The sequence below is a fragment of the Cricetulus griseus genome, chromosome 8 (genome assembly GCF_003668045.3).
Source record: "Cricetulus griseus strain 17A/GY chromosome 8, alternate assembly CriGri-PICRH-1.0, whole genome shotgun sequence".
Taxonomy (NCBI): Eukaryota; Metazoa; Chordata; class Mammalia; order Rodentia; family Cricetidae; genus Cricetulus; species Cricetulus griseus.
In genome coordinates this window covers 30941788-30963003 of record NC_048601.1, presented here as the reverse complement: position 1 = coordinate 30963003, position 21216 = coordinate 30941788, and the positions used below count along the sequence as shown (strand labels likewise).

The following is a 21216-nucleotide window of genomic DNA, read 5'->3' as shown; positions in this document are numbered from 1 at the left end:
CCAACTGAGCCACACCCGAGATCTCCAATGCTGCTGCTCTGAGAGGCAACTTTGAGGGCTTTGAACCCTGTGTGCTCCTTTTCATCACGGCTGCAGGCTCTGGAGGGGCCTGAGTTAGAACCTGAGCTCTGCCAACTTCCAGTTGTCTGAACTTCAACAAGTTACTGTAGAGTGGGCATCAGTTTCCCTGTGTGTGAAGCACCAACTTCCCATGCTGAGCCTAGGGTACTGAAAAGTGTCCTTGCAGGGTAACGTCTCCCCTGTGACCACCTCTTTACCAAGTTGTAACTGTGTTCTTTGTTGTAAGGGGTCACATGCCAGTGAGCAGAAGCGCTGGGGATCATCCCCCTGGGTTTTCTGCACTCACTTGGAAGCCTGGTGTGGCATTGCTGTGACCACATGCTGGGTGAAAAATCTTATGGGAGCAGTTGGGTCAGGCACAGATAAAACACAGCATCCTTTTTCTTCCTCAGGCCTTTGAGTGTCATGTTGCAGCATCTAATGACTTGCCTTTCTGCTTTCTAGCTGTATGGTGTGAGGGACAGTCACTCACTTTCTCTGGGCCTCTCAGGACATAAAGTGAGGGGGTTCTTTAGGTTCTAGAGGGTGAGGAGAGGACTATGTGAGGCGGTGTAGGGGCACCCAGGGCTCCACAGAGTGACATTTGGTAAAGAGTCGTACCAGTCCACAGAGAGGGAGGTGTCTAGGCTTAGGAAGCTGTCAAGTGCTCCATGGTCTTGACACTCTGCTTTGCTGGCTGTTGAAATCTCTTGGGCATAGGTCAGCATTTACAAGGTATGCCATTCCTGGTGGTGCTCCACCAGGCACCATGGGGACTCTCTCATTAACCAAAACGCCCATTGCATCTCCCCAACAGTCTCTCAAAGGTCCCTGTGTGGCTCTCACCACAGCCCAGGACTGCCCTCTTCACTGCCAGGGTCTGCGGTCCAGTGTGGCAGAAATCAAATAAGTTCCCTGCCTTGTGGGGCTGGGGTGAGATGCAGCATGGGGTGTGGGCGGGAGGGCTCTGTGAAGCACTGGGCTATGCAAACACAGGAGCCACAGTGGCTGAGGGGAAACAGCATCCATCAAGGTGGAGCTGGGCCCATCATCACCCAGCCTGCCTCCTTACAAAACTCAAGACCTCTGTGAGGAACCTGTCACAGTCTCTTTATGTAATTTAGTAGCTGGTGTGATGTGGTGGCAGGTGCCTCTGCCTGCACTCAGCCACTGCTTGGCTTTCTTGAAGTACCAGAGCAAGTGCTTCTGGCTTCAGAACACTAGGGCCCTGAATGGCCCACCGGCCTCTGGTTACATCCTGTCACATGTGAAATGGCCTCCTTTGGCAGATAAGGGACAGTGCCTGACTGACTATGCTCCTGTCCTGCTGGGTTGGAGGTCAGGACTTGGGGTTCTGGCTGCAAGGAGGCCTAGATCATGGGCTCTAACAAGAGATTGGCAGGGTCTATATCCCAGGGCAGGAGAAACACAGACTCCCTGATACTGGCCTGCCTTCTCAGATGCTGGCCTGAAATTAGTGTTGAGCTGTGATGGGACGTGACACTGGGATTGATTAGTGATGTCTGTCACTGCTGTGGGTTAAGAAAGGAAGGATTTGAAATGTCTTTCAACCTGTCTGTCTTCATTTTCTTTTCAATACCCGGGACAGAATCTCACGGTGTATAAAAGGGGAGCCTTTTGTTGTGGTTTTAGACATGTCTGCCAACCAAACTCACTGTTTCTTACACATCTTTTCCTCCTCTGGCTGGCTGTGTAGATCAGCCTCCTTGGTGTTTTTGGACTTGACCTTTCTTTGCCGTTGAGGTTACACTTAGAGTCAAGACTCTAAGCCTTTCTCTCTTGTCTATTTCTCCAATGGCCTCTCAGTAAGGATCCTCTCTCCCACCCCACTTCTGATTCACCACGTAGTCCGGGCTCACCTCCCCAAGGCGCCACGACAGACTTCTACTTCTCTCCCCTTCCTCCTTCCCATTCCTTCCTACCCTCTTCTTTGTTCATTTTTCAAGGAAACATTTCATAGCTGCTGCATCCAGAGTGTTAGGAGTGTCCTGGCTCCAAGGGGCACAGAGCTATGTCACACGCACTGTTTGGCGGCGCTAAGTCTCAAATGGTGAGTGGTGAATGGTGGTGGCAAGCTGTTCCTGATTTTTCTGGAAGTGCCTTTACCTTCTGTCTACTTTTCCAAGCCTGGGTCTGTTTCCTCCCTGTAACACCCCCTCCACCCACCTTTTTTAGCTCCCTTCTCTGCCGTCCCCTGGACACTTTCCACCAACCTCAGCTCTTTGCTAATAAGATGTGAGTCAATTAATCTAGCTCTAGTTTTGAGGAGAATCCCAGGGGGTCTTTATTTCTCCTCACTGGTCCTCAGCCTATCCCCCCCAGACTTGCCTTATGTCCATTGGTCCAGATGCTGGGCTTAGGGCTACAATGCCTGACCCTGTTGTGCACAGGCTGGGCATATTAACCTTCTCAGTGCCCTTGTTTTTCATATCTATAAAGTGGGACTTGAACAGTACCTCTCCCACAGGGCTATTGTGAGGCAAAGATGCACCCATCACTTATGTGAATCTGCTGGGAACAGTGTTTGGTGCCTGGCCAAAAACATGGGCCATCACGATGTCCATGAAAGATCTTCCCATTATTTTTGAAGGAGACCCTTGGCTCAATTTTCCTCTGGGGCATTCACTTTTCTGTTTGATTTGAAATGTTTGCCTTTTCTTCTTGTGTCCATTTTGCCCCAGGGTTTCCCCTGCCTGTCTGGGAGGGGTTGTATCTTGAGGCACATAGAGGCAAAGAAGGGTGGGTGCCTAGAGTGAGTCATCCCCCATCTTCAACCTCCTGCACTGGGTTGCACCTGGCTGCCTAGCAACCAAGGATGTAGCTACTTGCAATTGTATGGGAGACATGATGTTCCGAACGAACTCTTGAATCATACTCCGCCAAGTTCTGTTCAGCCCGAGGCCCAGCCATGAAGACAAAATGACAGAACAGAGCACCAAGACACTCAGGTATAGAGCATGATGGTAGAGGCCTAGAGCCAGGGACATCCTCAAGTTGAGCAGACAACAGTGGGTAGGCGGTGTGAGTAGCTTAGCTCAGGTCTGTGTTAAAAGAGTGACCTTGTTGCATCCTCACCCGGCGAGCCACCTCTCCTCTTTATGCTTCAGCTGTTCCTTCCCCATGTGAGACTGAGGGCTTAGAACCCACTTTGTAGGCTTTTGGCCAAAATTAAACAAGAGTATGCAGCTACCCTACTCCCTGAAATGCTCCACATTTTAGAGGACAGCCCCAGTCCCTCCATGGCCTCCACTCCCTCCATGTCCACTGCCCTGGGCTCACATCCCCTAGATCCTACCTCTCACTCAGCCTTTGCTGAGTCCATCCTCTAGCTCTTACTGCATCCCTTTCCCAGGGCTCAGACATCCCCCTCTGAGCTACATTGCTGTTTCCCAATGTAGCTTTGTGCTCGCAGCCTCTAGAGCCTCCAGAACCCTGGGCAAGCTCCTGCACTGCTTTGTTCCTTGGTGTTTTCCTGTCATCCATGCTCACATGCAAGTCCCGTGAACACAGAAACATGGGTGATTTTGTTAATTACTGTTTTTATCTCTGGGCCTGGAGCCATGCTTAGCATGCAATAGGTTCCCAAGAAACACATGGATGAATTTAAAAGTTTTGGTAGATATGCATACCAGGACATTACCATTGACATCAAAGCCAGTTTCTGAACACCTGGTGCTTAGTAGATGTCCATGGGTTTCAGCTCCCTTGGTTACATCTTGAGTTTGTTTCTTTCTACAAAGGAGCCAGGCCGATGCCCTTAAACATCATGCTGATTGGTTCAACATCTACTAGAGGCGATTCTTTTTCAGACAGTCATCACATTATTAAACCTTTCATGATTAGAAAACAGGGCAACAGAAGGCCACCATGCCTGGCAAGTTCAGGGACAAAGCTGAAAGTTCAGGACTGAGGTGGCATGTTTTCCCAGAGGCCTTGAAGAGCCGTATGAACTGGAGAGCTGGAGCTAATCTGAGAGCCGAGTGAACAGAGCTGGAGCCAGGAGGCTCAGGCCCCTGACTTCTTCTGCCACTTGTTAGGGTGTGTCCTGGCACACTGTGCCTTGGTCTCCTCATCTGATAGATGCTGATAATACAGAAGCAGCTGCTGCAATATCCTCCCTGTCTCCAGCTGTCCTGCTCTGCTCAGGTAAGGCCTTTATCAGGCCCCATACAGCTGTCTGTTCTTCATTAGTGACCTGAAGCCTGGATGCTCACATGGTGCTTGTTAGCTGGCTTTGGACAAGCCTGGGTGGGGGTGGAACAATAGAGAAGCTCGAAGTTCAGGATCAAATAGCCATCAGACCCAGCGTAGGAACATGAGAGAGACAGATTTGCAGCCTGGCCCTGCAGCATCCAAAGCTACTCCCTTGCTCAGTCCTCTGCCCGAGCAATTAAAATTCCTGCCTCCCCACTTCAAGAGGAAGCCTTTGCCTCCTTCCAGAGCCAAGCCCAGATCTTGCTCAGCCTCTCTCTGTGCCCCAAGGCTAACAAGGGGCAGCTGGGGTGCACCTCCACCAGCTCAGAGGGTCCCTGTGCTTGGGGATCTCCCCTAGAGTCAGTGAGGTCAAAGGGATGGAGCTTTCCTCATCAGGGAGAGCCCTTGGGTATGTGATCAAGGAGGCTATGGGGTGGAGACAGCTGAAGTGGGGCTGGGCTGTGGGTGTTTGCAGGGCCGGGTAGAAAGGAGCCCTCAGCTCACATACATGGTATTGGGTTTCGGAGGGAATGAAATCACCCTTGCCTTCAAGAGGTGGGAGTCCCCACACCCAGGACACTCCAGCTGCCCCTTTCTAGGGAAAAGGAGACAGACGCTTAGACCTTCATGACTTGAGAGGAAGTTTGGGAAGATCAAAGGCAAGCATGGTGCTCCACAGCCTACCTTTGCAGGGACATTTCTTTTTTGGTCCCAGGCCACACCCAGCATACTTCCCCAGGACACTCCCCACCCCCTGCAGGTCACAGTACTAGATGCCTCTTGGTTATAGCCACTGTACACTCTCCCGGTGCCCCCAGCTAGGAGGGAAGTGAGGAAAAACCAGAGGGCCAGCAAGGGCAGGGACCCAAAGAAAAGCCCAGGATTACCCACTGGCCCTTGGCCAGATTCTCCCAGAGAATCCATTTCTTTTCTATAAAATAGGAGGTTAAAGAGTTGGCTCTCCTGAACTCTGTGATGTCCAAAGGCCACAAGGATCATTGAGCTCATAGTGTGACAAGAGCTAGACACAGGGAGGAAATCAGGCACATACACCCTCATTATCCACAGACAGTTCTTTTAGGCATCCAGCAATGGGTGTGGTATAGGACAAGTGACAGCCCAGTCTCATTGACAGACCATACATCCGTCAGCCCTGCCCACCCGCTCATATCTGGCCCTGAGCACCAGTGTGTTTAGGAGAAGGTGAAAGGTCTCAGGTTGCTGAGCCAGCTCCTCACACCTCCAAGGCAGGCAGAGACCCATGGATGTCCCTCACACCTCCAAGACAGCCAGGACCCATGACAGAGGGTCAAGACCATGGGTTCTCACTTATCCAGACCTAGGTTTTCTTCCCATAACCATGTGACTTGGGCAAGTCAGCCAGTCTCTTTGTCCTCAGTTTCCTCATCCACCAAATGGGTGAATGGTGATGTCTCCCCACTACAGGTATGAGCTGCTGGTTGTTCCTGGAGGATGGGCAGTGCCATCTCCCTACAGGCTCCCTTCCTATCCAGGTCTCCTGAATGCCCTCTGTCCAACACATGGTCTTAAATAAGGGGCAGCAGAAGTTTACAGGTGGACACCTTACCCCAGCATATCTGTGGACTCTGATATGTCATGATGAACCAGGCCTAGCATGGCCATCTCTGGAGGAGCAAGTCTGGAGAACAACTATTCCAGCTTCCAGCCACTGAAGGGCCTCCAGTGTCACCTCACCTAACCTCATGGGGTCTGCTCCAGGATGCTTGTCACCTTTGGGTGCTATTCCCCAGAGGTCTCCAAGAGAAGACCTCCAAACAGGAGCAGATGTTGAGGGGGAAGTTTAGCTCAGTCATTTATGTCCCTGGAGAAGATGAGGGCAGGGAGGGACCTAGCATGGCTACTCAGAGCCCTGTCACTCTCTGACTGGTCCTTTCAACTTGACCTCCCTAATCCTGGATCCTTTAAAATTCTCTGGGAGTTTTGCAATTGTGAGTTAGAAAGAAGAGAGAGGAGGGGCAGGAAGAGGAGGGGAGAGAGAGAAAGAAAGGAGAGGAGAGGTGAAGGAGAAGGAGAAGGGAATGAAAGGACCAAGTGGGAAGGGGAGAGAAGAGAATGGAAGCAAAAGTTGCAAGGCAAAAGTAGAAGGAATGAATAAAATTGGAAAAATTCATCCGAGAGCAAGGATGAGGAAGCGGACAAAACACACGCTGCGTTTGGCTTGGATGAGGTTCTTTTTCCTTCAGGACACAAGGACTCTCCCACAGGGAGGAGTTTTGAGAGCTGTCAGGCAGGATACACCAGCTTCCTGGCCTGAGGGCGAGCATGTGAACAAAGATGCTCTTTAGTATATGGGGTGGCTCACACCTGCTTGTTAAGCTGTCATTAGAGGTCTGTGATATAAACTCATAACTGTGCAAACTGCCTTCTAGAAGGTGACTGAGATGCTGGAGAGATGGCTCAGTGGTCAAGAGCTCTGACTGCCCTTTCAGAGGACCTGGGTTTGATTCCCAGCACCTACAGGGTGACTTAGCAACTGTTCAAAATTCCAGTCCCAGGGAATCTGGTGCCTTCTTCTGGTCCCCATGGGCACCACACATACATTGTGCACAGGCACACATGTAAGGGAAACACCTATTCAAAAAACACTTAAAAGACATCGACACTCCAAAGTCGTCTCTTCCTACTTCTTTGAGCATGCCCCCCCCCCGGACTTTCTCCTGGGGGAGTCTGTGTGGTGAGGGCACAATGCTGCCTACTCTTCCTAACTTCTTGTTCGCTATTGTCTCTAAGGTAAAGCAATGGCAGTATCTATACCATGGGAAGTGATCCACACTACAAGGGAGTCTCCTGCTGTGGAAAGCTGGGTGCTACACACTTTTCACAACAGCTCTGCTCAAATACTCAGTGACTGGAGGAGTTGGCTATGCCTAACCCCTCCCCACCTCCGAACTCTCCAAAAGACACTTGCTCTGTCAGACCTGCCACCAGACGGGACCCATCTCAGTTTCAAACCTTCTGAACACTCAGCCTGGGTTCCCAGTTTGCTCCCTTTCCGAGAGCCCACCACCACTCCACCCCTTCCATTTTATGCCACTAGGTTCCTTCTGTGACTCATGACCTGCAACCATAGCTGACAATGCTCTTGGAAGAAAGAGCGTTGCCACTCTCCCAATATCAGGAAGTTTCCAGATGCTTCTTTGCATAGAATCATTGCCTTTGTTGGGAACAAGGCAACCCCCTTTATCTGTAGGCCAGAGGCTGATGTGAGTCTTCCTCTATCACTGGCCACCTTATATCTGAAGTTGGGTCTTCACTGTGTCAGCTGGATTAGCCAGCCAGCAAGCCCCAGGGATCCTCCTGTCTCCACCTCTCTGATGCTGCTGTTATGATCATCCTGCTCATAGCCAGATTTGTATATGTGTGCCCGGGATCCAAATTCAGGTCCTTGTGTTTGTGTACCAAGCACATTAATAACTGAGCTATCTCTCCAGCCTCTAGCCTCCCCCCATCTTTTAAAATGCTATTTTGCAAGGCTCATCTTTGTTGTTTTATGTTCTCTATGACAACCATATTCCAGAGTGTTCCAAATAGCTCTGTGGAATAGCAGAAAAAACTTCATTGCTATCCTTACATTGGCATTTAAGAATCACCTGTCATCCCTTGCTTCTGACATCACACAGGACAGAGCTGAGACTCTGGGGGTGCCCTGGCTCTCATTTGGATTTCTGTCAGATGCCCAGTGAGCTTGGGATCACCTCAGTCTCTTTGCAGCCCAAGCTTTTTGTTTCAACATCAATATCTCCACATATTCTTACTAAAACATTTAAAGTGTATTTTACTTGCTTTTGTGTGTGTGTGTGTGTGTGCACATATGTACGTGTGTGGATACACATGTGCCACAGCATGTGTATGGAGATCAGAGGACACATGTGGATCCTTCGGATTGAACTCGGGGTCATCAGGCTTGGCTCCAAGAGCCTTTACCTGCTGAGCCATCTTGACATTCTGACTGGTTTTCCGCCCTGGCTCTGGAGTTTCCAGCCTGTCTTGCATCTCCATTCATCTCTGTACATTATCACTGTGACCCCAGGCAGGTTCCTCAGTTTCCCTGTTATAAAAATGGGATGCTTGCCCTTAACTGTGAGGATTCAAGGAGACAGATTGGTCAGGCCACATGAAAACACCTCACTTGCTTGCTTACTCCGAATGACGGCAGCTTCTTTTTCCTGCCCCAAGCCCCAGGCAAACCATTTTGTATTCCTTTCTTCCTTATCTCTGTGACTTTGTCCATGCTGGAGCACCGTTCCCCACTGAAACTGCTTACACTTTGCTTTTTTTTCAGATACTGCCTCTTCCATGCAGTCCTCCCAAGCCTCACATCAGAAATGCCAGCTCTTGCCTCTTAACCCTATGAGGAATGTCCAAAGCTGTCTCACAGAGGGACAGGTCTTCTACCCATCAACCTTTTGGGGCTACCTAGGTAGACCACAGGGATTTGTGGGGAACCCTTTTTGAAACAGAGGTTAATGTCATCTGGGTACCAGGGAGCCACATACCTGGGGTGCTCATTTCCATGGGCTATAAATAACTGTCTGAAACCATGGCAGGGGCCAGGACTGACTAGGTGGAGTAAGGTAACCACTGAGAGGTAAGGGGCCTGTGTGGGTAACTCATCTGCCCTGCCTAGACTTCTCAGGTGACAGGTGCTCGTAGAGAGGCAGTTTCGGCTGTCCTGAGCCACACCTGGCCCCATGGGACCCAGGCTGGTCTTAGAGCTGAAATACCACTAATGTTAGAGATGGTTCAAACACTAAGCACAGTTTCTTGTCATTTAGCCCATTTTACAGATAGGGAAACTGCGGGCCAGGGAGAGGAAGTAATTGAAAATTAGGGCTCAGGCCTTTGGACTTTCGGGAACTTTTGTCAGGGGATACCTCTGTGCTGGTTCACTTCAAAGCCAGCTGGATAGGGCAGGGCCATGCTCTGGTTTGAATTCTCAATGTGTCCCATGATGGAAACCCATCATTCCACATGGCAGTGACCTTTGAAAGGTGTAGTCACCTGAGCTCTACCCTTATGAGCAGAGCAGCAGCATTGCGGTGGTTCTGGCTAGTCACAGTGGGATAGAGTTAGTAACCATGGGTGTGGGACAGTGTAGGGGAGAGTTCGAAAGGATGGGCCAAGCCCCTTTCCTGCTCTCTCTGTCCCTTTCTCTGGCTCTCATCCCTTCTTTCATCTTCCCCAGAACACTGAATTGCTCTAGATTTGGATCCCTGACCTTGATTTTTAACCTCCAGAACTATTAAAAATACACTCTGTAAGATGCCACTCAACAGATGTCACCACACAAGACAGGGATGCAGGGGACATGGAGGTACAGTGGAGTGGGAAGTCCAGTGTCCCAGCCACATGCTATCCTGTTTTCTGGGTGCTTTGGTGAAAGCCTGGAGCATGAGGGAACCTGGTATGAGAACCGCTTCCCCAAGTTCTCATTTCTTTGGCTCATCTAGCCCCTGCTTGCTGTGGACTCCACTCTTGGGAGCTTGTGGTCCTCTTTACACTCACACAGGCAGGATAGGCCTAAATAGTCTCACCCCAGGTGATGGTCTGAACACATGGTGCAAACAAACCAACTGCATCAGTTACTCTTTCTTTGCTGTAACAAAATACCCCGGAGAAAGCAATTTAAGGGAGAAAGGGTTTGTTTGGCCATCATGGAGGGGAACGGGGAGTTACAGTAGGAAAAATAGGTCACACTGCATCCAGTCAAGAAGCAGAGAGTAATGAAAGCCTGTGCTCAACTCACTTCCTCCTTTTTCATACAGTCTGGGATTCCAGCCCAGGGAATGGTGCCACCCACACTGGGCAAGTCTTCCTTAATAAACAAAATATATGTTATCTATATCTACATCTATATCTATATTTATATCTATATCTTATATCAATATAATACACACACACACACACACACACACACGCACGCACGCACGCACGCACACGCACACGCACACACATACACGCACAAGATAACCCCCTCCCCCACAGGCATGCACAGAAAACTGTCTCCTAGGTGCTTCTAGACATTACCAAATTGACGATTGAGATTCACCATTTATCACATTAATTAAACTCAGACTTCACAAAATTATCTCCAGCCTGTGGCTGGAGATCCCTGCTCATTGAAGGCTTCTCTAGGAACTTCTCATGTCTCACGCTCACCCTGATCCTTACCCCAGGTTCTTGTTGTTCTCCACTGAGATCATACTTTCTTCCTATGGCTAGGCAGGCAATGCCTCCCTGCCCTTTGAGTCCAGCTCAGAGGAAGCCTCTCCCAATTTTGACCCTCCCTAGGCAGCATCAGTGCTCCTCTGATCTCCAGCATGTTCCCTCTCATTGCCGTCATTCCTGTCTGTCACATTCAGAAGCCTGGTAGCATCAGAGATACACTTTTTAATTTCTTTTTTTTAATTTAAATTCTTTAATTACTACTCATATTTACATATCCATGGCCCCCATTCCCTTGCCCTCCCATCCTCCCATGTTCCCCACCAACCCCTGCCCAACACATCCTCCAACTCCTCCCCAGGGATAGAGGCCCTCCACCAGGGACCTTCAATGTCTGTCATATCATTTGGTGGAGAGCCTAGGCCCTCCATTTTGTATCTGGGCTGCAATAGTAACCCTCCATAGGGAATGGGCTCCCAAAGTCCATTTGTGCTCTAGGGATAAACACTGGCTCCACTGTTAGAGGTCCCATAGACTGTCTTGGCTTCCTAGTTGGCACCCACATTCAGAGGGCTTGGTTTGGTCCATTGCTGTTTCCCCAGCTTTATGACTAGGGTCTCCATGCTCTCACTAGGTCAGGTCAACTGTTTCTGCGGGTTTCTGCAGCACCATCTTGGCTCCTTTGCTCAGAGATACATGTTAATTGAGAGGCTCTGAGCTCCGGTTTCTTCCTATGTCAGCTGGGATGGGAAAAGTTCCTGGTTCCCAAGGCTGATGAGAAGACAGTGGGGCACAAAGGCATGGGGGCTGGCACACTCCAGGTAAGTGTGCTCTAAGTAGTGCTCTAAGTAGTCTATAGTCTACAGTTACAGCTGTGATCGGTTCCCTGATGGAAAGAGAACTGCTCCTAGACCAGAGAGTGATGGGACAAGCATAGCATAAAGCCCACTGTGGCTCCCTTGGGATCTTTAGGAAGTTGGAAGAAGGATATCTGGGAAGGATTCTGCTCCTCTGCATCTCCCCACTGGCTGGACCAAAGCCCTGACTGCCTGTGGCTTCCAGACTGCCTACAAACTCTTATACTAGTTTCTGGCTCAATTACTCTGACCTTGGACCAGAAGTGGGTGTCCATGAAGGCTGCCTGGTCCTCAGCATCCCAGGTGCAGTCATGTGACACATTGTTCTGTTCCCTAGGGAACATTTGGAAGCTATTTCAGATCTCTTTACAGAAGAGGTCGTGTGGTCCAAACCTGCACATAATAAGTATGCAACATATAGTAAGACTCAAAGCCAATGCTCTTCTCATTCATCCCATTTTTGAGCACATAGCAAGTGCTTGCTGTTTAGTGCTTTTCTGTTCTGTTAAATGATGATGGCTTTATTATGGGGCTAAGGCGACCCTTCCTCTCCACACTTCCCTTTTCTGTTGAGGCTGCTGGGAGCATTTGATCTGGACACAGCTGCCCACAGTCAGTGACTGACAGCTGCCTACCAGCTTTCAGATTTAGCATCTTCACTCAATGGGTCTGCCTAAAGCAAGGCCCCCTCCTGCAAACACCCCCTCTGTGACTGTGCTGCATGGTTGGCTGCGCAGAGCATTGCTGAATGGCTGTCAGGGCCACCCATCCTGCTGAGATCACCTGGAGCCTTCTGGTCAACTGCAGGGTGGCCCTTTTTTGGACTGTCCCCTGCTCTCCCTTGTCCCCCATGCCCTGTCCTGCAGAGTAGTGTATTTGGGATGATCCTCAGCATGCACTCATGGGCTCCTGGCCTTATTCTATTGATGATTCAGATGCTGTCTGGGCACCACTCTGGAGAGCTGTGCCACTGACTCACTGGTGTCCGGATCAACCCGCTTTTAAAGGACTTTTCTCCTTGGCAGGGGTGTTTCAGGGACAGTGAATATGCGCTCCAAAGCAAATAGCAGGCGTTTTTTAACCCATAGACTCCTGTGTGTTGTGCAAGCTCACTTATCTTCTAGGACTGGGTGCTGGTCCCTCACCACTAATTCAAGCCCAACGTGTCCCCTTAAGTTACATGGACATCACCAGAGAAGAATGGCAACAGCTAGTGCTGAGGTCACAGCCACCACATGCCAGGCTCAAATCACATTGTGTGAATTTCTTTCCTTCTTACAGCAATGCCATGGAAGACACACAGTCTCATTCCATGTTACAGATGAGGAAACTGAGGCCCAGAGAAGTAGATTAGTGATCTAGTGACCACAGCTGGATAGGAAGAGGAACCAAGATTTGGCTGTGATATCTGCCAGTCTCCTCACTCTGTGACACTTGTCACGGGTGTCACAGGCTGGAACATACTGGCTGCTTTGGTGTTTCCCTGCTGAGTTGGGCTGCTGACTGGAGTTGGGGTATAACTGGTGTTCTGGGACCTTCCATGTCCCTTAGCTGTCCCTCCATCTCTTCTTCCTGTGCAGGCTGAGCATTCCTTAGGAGCAAAGTGTCTACTTTTCCTTCCCCTGGTCAGGTGTGCAGCCAAGGAGCCCCTGTGGTTCTGTCCCTAGTCCCTCTTTAACCTTTATTGGTCTTGGAGAGACAGATTCAATCAGTTTGAGAGTGGTCATGTGACTACAGGTGGCCCAGTGAGAATCTCTTCTGGGATGTGAAGGGGCGTAGTTATGAGGAAAGTGATGTCTTTCGCTTCTTGGGAGACTGGTAATGGGAGGACCTTGGCCTGAGTCTTCTGGGGTCCCCAGTGCCTGCCTCTGAAATAAAACCTACACAAGGACAGCAGAAGTTAAGCAGAGCTGGAAGGATGGACAGCCCTGGAGCCAGCCTTGCCTGGGGCTGACATGTCTGTTTGCAGACAGGAAATCCCTTTTATGTCAGAAGCCTATGTGAGATGATTGGCTGTCAATAGCAACTAACTATACAAGGAGATTCTATTTCTTTTTCATTAAGACATTGTCTCATGAAGCCTAGGTTGGCCTTGAACTCCCTATGTAGCCATGGATGACTTTGAACATCTGATTGTCCTGTCTCCACCTACAGAGTACAGGATTATATAGGTGTGCACCACCCCTGATTTATATGGTGCTGGGGATAGAACTCGAGCCTTGTGAAAGTCAGGCGAGTACTCTACCAAACAAGATGATTTTTAAAAGAAAACTTCTAAAAATGTCTTGAGTTGCTGTCTCCCAGAGGTGGAAGGACACCCAAAAAGCACTTCACAGAAGAAAACTAAATCCATAAAGGTCTCAAGCCCCCTTAGCAGGAGGGCTGAGGTAGGGGCTGTCCTCCTCTCCTAGTCTTTTTCTCTTGCGCTGGTGAGAAGGTAGCTAAATTTCTCAGCCTTAGGGATATTCCCGTGAGTCCTTCTCTTCTGAGCCTCACACCACACAGGGTTAAGGGCCCTACACAGGAGCAGCAGTCCTTCTAGAAAGATCTCAAGGGACCAGGGAGGCCTTGTCACCTGTCTCCAGTCTGTGGAGGTGTCCCATGTGGAATCTGCATCCTGGAATCCCGTCTCACTTTACCTGGGACGCTGTTACATCTCTTCCTGCCTTGGTTTCCCTGCTGACCCCTCAGGGGCCCAGTGTCCTACGTGGAGATGGAAGGCTCCACTCACTGCCCCACCCCTTCTGGGTCCCCAGGATCTGGCAGATCCATTGATAGTTCTGGTTCTAAAACACAAGAGCTACTTTCCACCCCAGTTCCTGTGCACAGGCATGTTCCGTCTCCCACGAACTGTTCCTCACCCTTTGCCCCTTGTCCCATGGTGTAGGCTGGGAGTCATCTAAAATTAACCACAGGCTCCCCTTTACCACAGCAGCACAGTGTCAAGTTCCCAGTGCTGGCCTGGCCCTTTGTCTCTCTCATTCTCCCCACCAAGAGACACTCAGTGATAGACACCTGACAGGGACCTGTCCCAGGCACCCTTCCTGTGGGGCTGGGGAGGGAAGGGTGAGGGCATCAGAGCCTCATGGGACTCAGGGCCATGCTGGGCATAGGGAATCAGAGCTACCTGTCTCACAAGTGACACAAAGTATTCCATGTCCTTTCTCTAGGTCCCAGCTCCATCCCTTGCAGGTAGGGGCACCATGGAACAACTGTCTCTCCCTTACCCCTTCTTCTCTCCTCGGATACTGGTTAAGTTGCTGTTCACTATACCAGGTGTGGAGAGACCCCGGGAAACAATACAAGCTTCTTCTCCAGGCCTGGGTCCCCAAAACTGGTCCCCTCACTTTCTACTTCCTCAGAGAGTATATATACTCTTCTCTGGGGTCTTATCTGTTCCTGTAACTCCAGGGCCATGTGTGCTTCTTTTATAAACACTCAGTATGGCAAGAGAAAAGGTGACCTGCATCTCCTCAGCTGCCTCAATGGTTTATGGAATCAAATGGCCACCAGGTGCTGCTGTCATCCCTATCCACAGATCAGGCATCAGGAGTTTCACTGAACTCTCTGGGTGTCCCTCGAAGAGAAAGCCATACAGGATTGATTCCCTACCATCCCAGGCTGGAAGAGTGTGGAAAGAGAAGGATCAGCAGGAGAACAGGGCAGGGCATCTCCCAGCACTCGGAACTGAGTGCCGAGGGGCAGAGGGTGCCTTGGCCTCACTGTAGGTCTTTAAAGCCAGACCTCTGGATAGACAACCCAGTACTGCTGGCCTCAGGAGTTGAGCCCACGTCCTTTGCTGCAGCAAGTGGTGCTGCAGGCAGAGTCACACTGAGGGAGGCCTCAGACCCTATCTGTCACACAGAGAGCTTTCTGCCTAAATTTAGCTGGATGAGTGGAGACTGCTGTACACAGGGCTGGAGCAGTTCCCTGCACCAGCTCTCTAGTCTCCACACCAGATGAGTGGCAGGAGGTGTCTGAATGGCCAGTGTGAGTCTCCACCTGGAGTGGGCACAGCACAGACCACGTGGTTCTGAATTAGTGGCTGAGGCTGTGTGTGTGTGGGGGGAGGTAAATACTTCTTTAAATCATAAGTTCCAATACATCAGGGCAGATGCTGAGCCTGAGACAGAAGGGAGAAAAGTGTTAGGGAGCCCAGTAATGCTTATGCCTGGTCCACCAGGGGTGCCCTGGGTGTAATACTGCACCCATCTAATTGGTAGTGGCGGCCTCCACAAATCTGCAGAATGGGCTAATTGCTTTCAGAAACACACGTATGGGGGTGCCACGGAATACTAGCTATGGATCCAAAGAATTGTATAGTGTCCTGTAGGGAGAACATGACTTCTTCCATAATGTCAAAAACAACCAAAGTCACCACTGCTGGGTACCTAGACACTGGGCACTTGGTTTATGACATTCAGTATGACTGGACTGTCATGTGTCCTCTGAGCTACTTCACATTATCCTCACCACAAGCCGAAAGGTCATTGCTATCATTAGCTCCACCATGGAGACAAGGAAACAGGCAGAGAGGCTGAATAACATGGCCAGAATCCTACACCTGGAGAGTGGCAGAGCTGGGATTTGAACCCAGACCCTCAACATCTGGAGATTTGCAGCACTCTACCCTTTTGCCCCTCCTCATATTTCCATCTCTCCTGCCACTCTGGAAGAACTTTCTAGAAACCAATGTAGCAGGATTGGTTAGTCCAATGGTGGGCTTCACTCCTCAGAGCTCTTTCTTCCTAGAGCTCTCAAGTCCAGAGAAGCAAATCATGGCCCAGAGGCATAGGGCTGACTGGGCCACAGAGAGAGAAAAACAGTTTCTCATTTACACCTGGAGCTGAAGTTCTCACCATGTCCTGTGTCTGGACTTTTGTAAGAAGCAGTATTTTGTGCGGTGTTACACATGTTCCCGTCTCTTGCTTCCATAGCCAAACCCAAACATCTCCTCCGGGAAGCCTTCCAAATCCTCCCTGTCCACTTGCTTCACCTCTCCTAGGAGCCATCAGAATGCAAGATTTCTGTCTCTGTCTCTGCCTCTGTCTCTCTGTGTCTCTGTCTCTCTGTGTCTCTGTCTGTCTGTCTGTCTGTCTGTCCGTCTCTCCCTCTCTCTCTCTGTGTCTCTCTCTCTGTCTGTCTCTGTCTCTCTCTCTGTCTCTCTGTCTCTCTGTCTCTCTGTCTCTCTGTCTGTCTCTCTCTCTCTCTCTCTCTCTCTCTCTCTCTCTCTCTCTCTCTCTCTCTCCGTGTGTTACAGTTATCTGCTATGTGGTTTGAGAGGACTCCCTGTGGACTGGGATTTAGTGGACACATCTCAGGGTGTCACTGGCAGACATTCAGCCTTCTTTGGTGGCAGGCACCAGGCTGGGTGCTGGGTACACAGAGAAAGGATGCCAAGTCCCTCTCCTCAGGGTCACACTCCCTTCCCCGGCAGCAGTGCAGAGCAGATGACTGTTTGGGAGTGGTTCTGTTAGTGCTAGAACTTGGTCATGCATGCCCCCATGCCCTGAAGTCCTGAGAGCTTGACTAGCGGCAGTGGGGGTTGTTAATCTGGGATCCAAACCTGTTGGAGACCCTGAAGTAGCGAGCCACATCTGGTTTCGACATCAGCTCTTTGCCTGGGGAGAGGATCACAGCTTCCATCAGCTCCCCCCCTACAGCTAGGGTCTAATGACATTTAAAGCAACATTCAGGTCCCCCATTCAAAGGCAAAGAACACTCAGGCATGTCTGTCTCATGGCAGGCCAGATGCCTGCTGGATGGCAGGTGAACATGAACCACTGTGCCAGAAATTGCCTGGTAGGACATGGGGGCAGGATGCAGAATCCTCACCTTTCTAGGGCCCCTCACGGCTGTTTTCAAGCCTAGAGTCAGAATATATGCTTCCTTTATGCTCTCTCCCCACTGAACCATGCTGCCAGACTTCTGGCTCAGCTGATGGGCAAGGTATCTGTGAAGGCAGGCAAAATAAGAAGAGCCAGCCTTCCCCAGCTTCTCCTTCTGGCCCAGGAGGGAAGACCACAGATCTTCAATAGACACCAGGAAACAGCAAGGTACTGATAGGTGACACCAGCCTATCATGAGCTCCACAAAGTGGTTTCAGCACCAATGGGCCAGGGATGATGTCTAGTAGTGTCCAGCTATAGACACAGGACTTACGGGACAGATTTATCCAAACCTAGTTGCCAGTCCTATCCCAGACTGCATTCTTTACTTGAGGGAGTAAGTGCTATCTAGTTAAAAATCATGTTTGCTACTTATTGAGCACCTACTGTACACCCAAGTTTGCATTAAGCTCTGCACAGGAAGCACTTGCTTCATATTGCAGAGGAAGAGGCCCAGGCTCAGGGCAGCCATTGTCCCAGATCACAGGCCTGCGAGAGTCATGGCAGAGACAACTGCCTTCTCTTTTGGCTTTGTGTGGGGAAAGCGTCCCACGTGGTCACAACGGGTAACTAGCAGTAGACAGAGTAGGATTGGAGCCCCAGCAGGGCCTGGCTCTCCACTCTGGGTAAATGTCCCATCTCTGGCCACCTCTGGAAAGATGGGAGCAGCAGAGTGCTTCTCGCTAGAAGCCCCAGGCCTGTTCTCTTTGAAAACTTGTAAGACAGCCCTATTCTTCTCCAGGGCAGAACCTACAAAGACACCCATCATCTTGTCCACCATGGCCTGTAATTGGCTCCCCAGACCATTCTGTCCAGAGTCCCAGTCCAGATCTATTCAGAGCCTAGATTTGGGACTGCAAGCTGGAGGTGGGGCATGCTGTGACAACTGGAATTGGCTGCCTGTCTGCAGTGCTTTGGGTTTATGCCCCAGCCAGCCAGCCAGCCAGAGGGTGCCTGGCATGGTGGGCAGATGTGGGCTAGCCACATTGTGGAACCCATGCTGTATCTAGACATGGGTGAGCAGGACATGGCTCCTTATAGAGTTCCCTGCAGTCATCCTACTGCCCCACCTCAAAGTCAAATGTCTCTTGGTTCTCACAGAGGTGGCAGTGGCCACCCCTTCAGACCGACTTGTTACCTTTCTGGAGTACAGCCCTTTCCCAATTGTCTTACTGTCCTTTCCTCTGCAAGTGGCATGGGTCAGATGTGACCGTTGATGAGATTTAACCTCCATGCAAGAATGCAGCTGGACTCTGAAGGCATTAGTATTTCAGCCCACTTTGGAGACATCCCCACTATTAGATTTCATGGATGCAGGCCCTGGCGCCAACTCTGCAGCAGACTAGGTTTAAATCTCCCACACCTACCTTCAACAGGCGAGGTTTTGAGGCGCCGGCAGATGGCTTCAGTATCCCCATATGTCTCCTTGATCTTGACCACGGCCTCGGTTCCCCGAAGCTCCATGAGGGAGCGCAGCTCCTCCATGGTGCACCCAAACTCGCCTCCATGGCTCGACTCGTTTCTTTGGTTTTTGGAGTAAAAGTCGCTGTTGGTCATATCACCCATGTCTGCTGAAGTCTCTGTTCAGGCTGGGCCTGAGGGTCAGCACTGGAAAAGGGACTTCTGGGTGATGGCTGTGTGTGGCTATCCTCAGCACACCCTCACTAGAGGGTAGTAACTCCAGGCGGCTGACTCCGAGTCCCAGAAGGTGGTGATGGCTGAGGTGGGCTGGCAACAGCACTGGAGAGCTCTGAGGAGTGTCCCCAGGAGTGGGGTGAGGTCCAGGGGCCAGAGAGGCTCAGGGTTGCTGACCCAGGAGTCTCCATTCATTGGGGCCCATGCTGTTCCCTGGGGCTGGCATCTACATGGTCGGCAAAGTTCCTGTGGAGACAATCACAGAGTGGGTGATGAGGATCAGACATTGAAGTCCCATGGGACAGGTGCTTAGGAGGGTCAAGGCACAGGTGTTGATATATCATCCTCAGGAATCATTGAACACACACCCATGTACTCTACCACACATATCTGGTCCAACTTCCCCTCAGTACACCTGCACGCTGCCAATACAATGGTTACAATGCTATTCCAGTACTGAGATAAAGCCTGGGAATACTGCAGGACAAACCCTAACCCCACATGACACGCTGACTTCCCACACATAGCCTGGGATGCAAATGCCCTCTTGCCAAACACGGCCCAGATGCTATACAACACACCAACTGGTCTCTTGGTGTCCATCCCACTGCCACACACATACCAGCACAGTGTTCCACTTGATGTCACCCCGATGGAGACACTTTTTATGCATGCTGTCATACACTGTCACATCTCTAGACATATAACGGAATGCGCCTTCAAACACATACAGCTTTTCTCTGCTTCCTTTTCTCTGACTGGCCCTATATGTTTACAAATACTGTTGGTCCACACAATCTGAGACACAACTCATCTCTCCATGAGTTCCTGACAACTCCCCTACAACACTCCTTCTCAAGGCCCCATATCCACCCACAGTCCCCCACCACAGTCCCCCAGATATTCATGAGGCTGTCCTTGAGCCCAGAGCTTTGTTACCCAGCAAGATCTGGGATCCACAGAGCCCTCACCTGGAGCCCGACCAGTCAGCACCAAGGACAGCAGACAGCAGTCCACAGGTCCCCCTGGAAGCAAGGAGGAGGGGGTTACTTCTCTCTGCTGTTCAGGCCACCCGTGCAGGAGTGCAGTGGCTCAGGACTGCCAGGAAGAGAATCCAATCTGCCAGGACACCCAACACCAGCAGCCAAAGCCCCAGCAAGCATTGGGTGACAAAGGGCCCCAGCTGAGCTCAGTTGAGCTTGGCACAGGGATCAGCCCCTCCCATCAGCCACAGCCAGCTGGCCATCCTGAGCCGACAGTGAAGAGCATGGGATGGAAGAAGGAAGAGAGGCCTGAGTATCACTCCACCCTCCCTGTCTGACTTTTCTCCTTTACAGGCTTCTTCCCCACATTTTAGAGGCATCCGTGTCAGGTTGGTGTGTTTCATTTTCTCAGTGGGGAAACCCCAGGCAGGGAAGGGAGCTTGTCTAGAGCTATCGAGAGCAAGGGGGTGGAGAAGGAGCCTAGAGGGCATGATGTCCTTCCACCTTCTTCCCTGGGAATGCTCTCTCAGAAGTGCTGGGTGGGATGGACTATGCAGGTAAACACTGGCACAGGGTGGGGGTGGGGTCTCTCCTGCATCTGTGCCATCCTCCGGGAGGCACTTCTAACAGGGATTGGAAGTGCAGCATGGCTTAGGGTCACTGGGACCAACATGAGCAGAACATGGTGTGGACACGATGCCCCAAGAGGAGACCTGGGCACCAGTGAAACAACACATGTCTGGAGCTTCCCTTCAGTGCAGAGGTGGTCCTGCAATGGCACTGTCCCGAGCTCATGAGGTCTGATTCACCCTAGGAGCAGGTGAGGTGGAGGCCAACTCTGCACATGAAGAGAAACAAAAATATCTTCTCCCTCATTTTTTGGAGACAGAATATCCCCAGACTTGCTATGTAGCTGAGGATGACCTTGACATTGAACTCTGGATCCTCCTGCCTCGACCTCAAAAGTGCTGGGGTTACATGTAGGCACCACCACACAAGGCCTTTCCCCTCCGTTTCTTAAACAAGTATATATTTCTTAAACATATATCAGATGGCGTGCTAAGAGGTTTCTGTACATATAGTATCACATGTGAGGGCCGTGTGTTCAGGTCAGCAGTATAGTTCTGGGATCCATCCCCAGTCTCTCTCTTTCTTCCTCTCTCTCTCTCTCTCTCTCTCTCTCTCTCTCTCTCTCACACACACACACACACACACACACACACACAGACACACACACACACACACACACGTCATACAGCATCATCTGCTAGGAATTAAGTTCCAAGCATGCAGACAGTGTATTTCACGTGTTGCTATGGGTAGAATGACGTCTTAGTATCCATCCTGTAAACTATGAATAAATGAATGAAA

General features: G+C 50.6%; 1 protein-coding gene across 6 annotated transcripts in view; it reads right to left on the bottom strand.

Annotated features, from left to right (window-relative positions):
- Atp2b2 (ATPase plasma membrane Ca2+ transporting 2) overlaps positions 1 to 18823 on the bottom strand; it is a 106328-nt gene extending 87505 nt beyond the window's left edge. For 5 of the 6 annotated variants that reach the window (XM_035448649.1, XM_035448651.1, XM_035448650.1 and 2 more), the window contains exon 1: positions 18595 to 18793. In XM_035448649.1, coding sequence (XP_035304540.1) covers positions 18595 to 18793 — 199 coding nt within the window. Of the gene's footprint in view, positions 1 to 18594 lie in introns of all 6 variants that reach the window. The other variant, XM_035448654.1, reaches the window with a different exon arrangement.
- Between the last annotated feature and the right edge of the window lie 2393 nt (positions 18824 to 21216).